The 6312-nt window shown below is 30.6% G+C and overlaps 1 protein-coding gene across 1 annotated transcript in view; it reads right to left on the bottom strand.

Moving 5' to 3' along the window:
* bchs (WD repeat and FYVE domain containing 3 bchs) overlaps positions 1 to 6044 on the bottom strand; it is a 21932-nt gene extending 15888 nt beyond the window's left edge. The window contains exons 1-9 of the mRNA XM_088202650.1: positions 5855 to 6044; positions 1946 to 2180; positions 1635 to 1880; positions 1408 to 1566; positions 1154 to 1346; positions 902 to 1088; positions 767 to 805; positions 454 to 658; positions 65 to 384 (exon numbers count right to left, since the gene is read on the bottom strand). Of these exons, the coding sequence (XP_088058776.1) occupies positions 65 to 384; positions 454 to 658; positions 767 to 805; positions 902 to 1088; positions 1154 to 1346; positions 1408 to 1566; positions 1635 to 1880; positions 1946 to 2149 (1553 nt within the window). The 5' untranslated portion in view covers positions 2150 to 2180; positions 5855 to 6044. The remainder of the gene's footprint in view (positions 1 to 64; positions 385 to 453; positions 659 to 766; positions 806 to 901; positions 1089 to 1153; positions 1347 to 1407; positions 1567 to 1634; positions 1881 to 1945; positions 2181 to 5854) is intronic.
* Positions 6045 to 6312: the final 268 nt, after the last annotated feature.

Consider the following 6312-nt stretch of genomic DNA (forward strand, 5'->3'; position numbering starts at 1 on the left):
AAAGTATTTATAATTTAATTATTAAATACCATACATACTAAAACAATAAATATTTAATACATACTTTAATATATTCAATAAAGTCTTCATGCATAATATGCTACAAGGTTTAGATGCGTTCGTCTTGAGCAGAATTGACAGTGATATCAGTTCTTTACATGGCACGAAATTCAGTTGAAACACAATAAACTCCAATAGCTCAAAAAACTTTTCTTGAATTTCGGGACTCTTCAGGTATATCTTTTCAGAAAATTGACTAAGAGTATTCTGACTCTCTAAGATAAAGTAATTGGCGTTATCTGCATGATAAACGCTGGATATTGCATCTAAGATGGTGCAGCACAACGCTGGCGAATTAGATTTTATGAAGACTGATTGTAGAACCTGAACAAAATTGAGTTATAAAATATATAGTGCAGAAATACCAATTTGATATATGCTATCATCAATCACCTGGAATGCCTGAACATTTCTAACAGCTTGGCCTCTATTTGACGGCTGAGGTAGTACGAATCCTTGAAGTTTAAACAATTCCGAAGCAGATGCGTGATGCGGTCTTAGTTCCGTATAACCGCATGAACAAAGCGATGACACCATCAAAACGAGATTTCTGATAGCGGCGTTTCCTTCTGCAGATCTTGTGCGCTCTTCTTCCAGTCTAATAAATTACAACCAATTGTAATATTCGGTCATAAATAGTTATATTTATATTTATTAGATATAAAATAAAAATCAACCGCAACCCAAAAAAATAAATAAAACTTACTGATCAGTTAATAAATCAGGAATGTGCGGTTTACTGTTTCTGTGTATGTAAAAAAGAATAGAAATAAATAAATAAAAATTAAAATACACAAAAAAACACACAAAAATAACACAAATCTAAAATCATATCACTCACTTCAGTAAAAATTCTGAAAGGAAATGATATCCTTGACAAGCTCTGAAATCATCCAGAAGCAGTTGGCTGACGTCACTCGAGTCCTTTAAAAAGCAAAACACAGCAACAAACATCTCAACGACTTCCAGAGGAGAAAGTTCAGGTACTCTTTGCATATTTTCAAGACATAATGATACACATCCTTTATCTATAAGATAAATAATATATTAGCATGCATTTTAATATGTAATCTTATACATTTTAAAGTCTTACTATGAATATATTGCACTACATTATGAGAGAGTCCATGCCTAGACAACGTCATCAATACTTCGGCTGCAGATTTTCTCCACATTACATTATGAGGCGGACAAAAAGACGTTATAGCCGAAAATAGAAGACTTAGATCATCTTTTCTCGCTAATTCTTCACACGGAAACGCATGACTGCACAATCTTACTAATACCTATTATCATAAAAAAAACAATTAAACACAATTCAAATTTTATGTTCCGATAATGACATACCTGTACAAACGTTTTTTGAAGAAGTATACGCCTTTCACGCGGAGTGAACTTCCTATTACTATCGTGGACGTCGGCTTCGGCTTCAGATAATTCGGGAAGATCGAAAAATAAATACAGACACTTGACTAACGTAGACGGCACAGCTGCAGTTGTCATGACCTATACATAGTAAGATGTTATTAAATCGTATATATACTAACATATGATTTTACATTATTATAACTGACTTGTACTAATGATTGATCACCGGAAGCTAAGAGGTTTAACGCTGACAATAACATCCAGCCGTTGCTAGACTCTTCGCTGTTCTCAATTTCTAGAAACTTGGCAATGGCACAACTGGCCGCCTCCGTGCTTTGATTCGAAGCTCTTCTCCTGATCTCGGTCACCATAAGTTTGGACACTTGTTGACAGAAAGCTAATATGTCCCAGAACTTTTCGTTCATATCGCTAGACGGAGTTGACTCGAATACCTATAAAAACAATAATCAGTTAGATGTATTTTGATACACCTGATTATTTCAATATTATAATTTACCTTGTAGAATAATGGAAGCATATTGTACAACTTATCGTCTCTCTCGGCATCACTCAGAGGATGTTGTGGATGCGTATATTCTGAGAACAGCTTTTTGAGATGCATTAGTCCAAGTTGCGTGTGAGGTGAGCTGCTTGAAGCCCCGTCAGAGGGTTCGGCACTGCCCATGGCGGCGGCCCCGCGCAATTTTCTCATTAAATTCATTTTCTTAAATTATTTTAATCTTATTTCAATTCTGGAAATATAAATGACATAATGACATTAACAAATCAAATATAATCTATAAATTCACATCTGAGAGATTTGATTAAATATGACATAATAAAAACTAAGGTATGTAACTTAATGTAACATAATTGTTCAAATAAAAAAATACAATGACAAACAGCGTATACTTTTAATCTTGTGGTTAACGTTATCAATTTTTATTAGGATATAATCTTTATCAAAATATAGTGACATGTGTGTAGTAAGTAATACACCACGGAAAAAATGAATCACTGATAAATCATAACAATTGAATGCTAAATAAACATTCAATATTTACATTGGTTCAATGTGAATAAAAATACTATAGAATATAATCTCTAAACAGGTGCACAGTGTAAACACATATGTATGACAGATTAAACAATCAACAATGATTCAGTCAAAGAGAAAGACAAATAAAAGTTAAATATTTAAGTAACTAATATTTAAAATAATAAGTATTATAAATTTGAATTTGCCATCATTTGTGCAGAAAATTTCGACAAAAGAGTGCGTATGTGCCAGCAAAGCCGTGGAGGCCATTTGCCCGATGTTATATTCCATAAATAATCCTATCCTATGTACTTCATGATTTAATAAAAAATAGCAATCTAGACTATAAAATGTGTTTTCTATTTAATTCAAATCTTGCGTTAATTTTGGGACACCTTTATTATATAACCTACTAATAATATTCTAAAACTATACAGCCAATAACAATTTATGTCATTATATACTAAATAGGTATTAATTACGCTCCGTTTAAAGTCAACTTTTGTTTAACAGTGTTTCAGTTGTTAAAAAAATTATCACTATTGTGTTTCTATAGTAAAATCGAGAGAATTAATGGCATTTACATTAAATAAATAATAAATCGATATTTATTATAAAAATTCCAGTAATGAATAATGAATCATACAAACAATTTTATCTGTAACCTAAAACATTAAAAATTATAGCACTGTTCATAATAACATAATAATTACGTAGTTTATATATTTTGAAATGAATCATATAAAAACATGTGTTATAATATTATAGCTATGCATTAGTTTATTAAATTAACTCGTGATTATATGTCATTGTTTATATTTTTTAAAGAATTTAACACGGTACTTAGCATTGGGAAATGAAAGGGCTTGAGTATCACGCTTTTTCTTTCTTTCATTCTCTTGCCAACGTTCCAACCTTTAATGTTATTTAAACTACGCCCAAGATGATGACCCCAACATTAAGGGTCAAAACGTCGATAAGAAAGATCAGAGAGAAAATGCGCGATACGTAAGTCATAGAACTTATGAAACATACTTTTACCGCTGAATATTTAGATTTACTCAATATATAGACTGCAAATTATTCTCTCTCAGAAATCAGAGAGAAACTTATGTACATATCTCACAGTTTTTAAATGTTAAGGACAATATGTGTTGTGAAAAAGATGGAAATTTATATATTTTGATTAGCCAATTCGTAAAATAATTGTAACCTATATACATATTTATCCCTAGCTCTAAATATGTCAATTGTGAAGAAAATGGCAATGACTATAACAAATATTGTTATGTCAAATCGGCTGACCTGTATATGTGAGAATCGTGAGAAAATCAGCTATGGTTATTACATAAATCGTTAAGGGCAAATTGGCTGGCAACAACATTGGGTGCACAGTAAATGTTCACTCTTGACAAATTAAAAAAGTTAAGCAAATACAAAATAAAAAACCAAAAAATAATCTATTTGTTTCGCTGATTCTTTTGACTATCCCCTTTTCTTTAGTTGACTACTCCAGCTAGAGAGAAATCGTAAGAATATATATTTATTTCATAGTAGTCAAGAATATTCGTTGCAGGAGAAAGTTAAGCCTGTTGGTTATATGTGGTTATTTATTGGAAAGTTCTTTGATAAGTAACCACACACCTAATTAGTAATAGTCAATTTTAAAAATAAAAGCTTGTAAAGTACAAAGAAATTAAAGATATGTTATTGTGAAAATCAACAGATTGACTATATTGTTAAGTATTCACACACTGATAAAAAATATTTGGTGCTTATACAACTATGAAATGAAAATTAAATTAAAATATTGATGATGCCCTACTTAATTATTTTAAAGAATATTATAAAAATATTTATAAAATTAAGCTTGATCTTTAATTCAAATCAGAAACACAGATTTTTTATTTTTATAGAAAAGGTCATTTACACTTAATATTAGAAGATAATCATATGGTTTATTTTTTTTTTAAATCATACATAATGGTTTTGGGAGCTCCAGCAATACAAGTTAGTGTTGAAAGGGCCTTTTCTAATTTAAAGTTTATTCTGTGAGACAATAGACAAAGTTTAAATGAAAATACATTAGAAGATATTTTAATAATTAGAAGGAACTTTAATATTTTTTTAATTATAAATATATATAACCAAAAATTCTGTATGCTTCAACGGTAAAAATACGAATTTGTTTCCTTTAATAAAGTATATTATTATCATATACCTTTAATTAATTAGTATTGAATCAATGCATGTAATATGTTTATTACAAAAGAAGGAATAAAATGTTATAAATTATGGTAGAAAATATTTTTTGATATATTTTTTTTTTATTTGAATCGGAATTAAAAGCAAAATGAAAAAAATAACGGTTCGAAATCATGATTAAAATAGTACATCTCACTTTTTCTCTAGTTGTATTCAACATATAATGAAATATATAATTAAATGTTTAATATAGTACAATAAAGAAATTACATATTTAATGTTTTAAAAGGTTCAGGTAATAGTTCCGTTTTTGTCATATGGTTTATATTTTATATAATATTTATTTCATTGTATACAAAGCTTTGATAATAAATATTTTAATCATCTGTACACTTTTACAGTGATAAGGCTAAAAGGTTTTCTAATAAATATTTCCACTATACACATACTTTCACCCTAAATTTCATTCATAGATAAAGAACAACTGATGAGTCAACTTTCCACATTAACATTAAATTAAGGATAAAGAGCATGTACTTGGAAAGTATAAAGCCTATCACTTTATTACTGATAAATATTAACAAAAGAAAAAATGCTCTAATAATTGCTGTGATTTCTGAATCGTGTGTAGTATATTTATGTTCAGTTCTCAATAAATTCGGTTTAGACTATATAACGGCAAAAATATTAAGTACGAAATAGTTGTTCAGCAAAAAATTATCTCCCAATCAAACAAATTGAATACATCAACATTTTTTTATTAACAAACAATAGTCGAGTAGTGCCAATACCACTTGTTGTTGTTCACTTGATCGACGATAAAGCATCCAAAACACACTCACATGACTCACACTGACAGTTTTAGGTCAACATATTTGACGCAAATTACGAACGAAAATGGCACAACAAATCAATAGCGCATCACACTAGTGATTCAAAGCAAAACATATGCGATTAAACAGTGTTTAACAACGATGAGCTAACGCGACTCGCAAGTCAAAAGTAGCTAATCAATAAAATGCATCATAGTAGATTAATTCGGGTCTAGGCACGGAATTCGAGGGTCAAACGATTTGCGTCGTCGTTTTTAATAGTTTTAAGCGGTGGGGGTGACAATGCGGTAGTTATATATGGGACATGGATCGCGTCGAATGTGACTATTGATAATTGCTAATTGCTCACCATCGCTGCGGCGTTTCCTTCGCTCGGGGACGATCGGGCGGCGGGCGAAGCACTTCTGAGTCCTATCGGAGACTCATTGGAGGCGCGGGGGGCGCGCGGCCCCGCGCAGAGTACTCAGTCGCGCACCTGACAGCTCGGACCGCATAGCACTCTCGTTCAATTAAAAACACTTTTGGCCATAACCCAGCGATTGTTAGCCAGGCATTGTGTAACTCGACGTACGAGCATTGGCCGATTTTTTATTTTTCATTTCCTTTTAAAACGTTTTAAATGAGATATAAAAATTAAATTTCAATTAATAAATTAAATACTAAAAATATGCTAGTAATTAAAAATTTTAATGCGAGGTTTTAAAAAATAATAGAAAAGTTTAAGAAAATTGGGGGAAATTTATAAAAATATGATTGCGAGAAATAAAATAAAGCTTAAAGATTACTTGATATTTTTAAACTTTATAA

The sequence above is a fragment of the Plectrocnemia conspersa genome, unplaced genomic scaffold, assembly GCF_051122295.1.
Source record: "Plectrocnemia conspersa isolate PC_06_02 unplaced genomic scaffold, ASM5112229v1 ptg000013l, whole genome shotgun sequence".
Taxonomy (NCBI): domain Eukaryota; kingdom Metazoa; phylum Arthropoda; class Insecta; order Trichoptera; family Polycentropodidae; genus Plectrocnemia; species Plectrocnemia conspersa.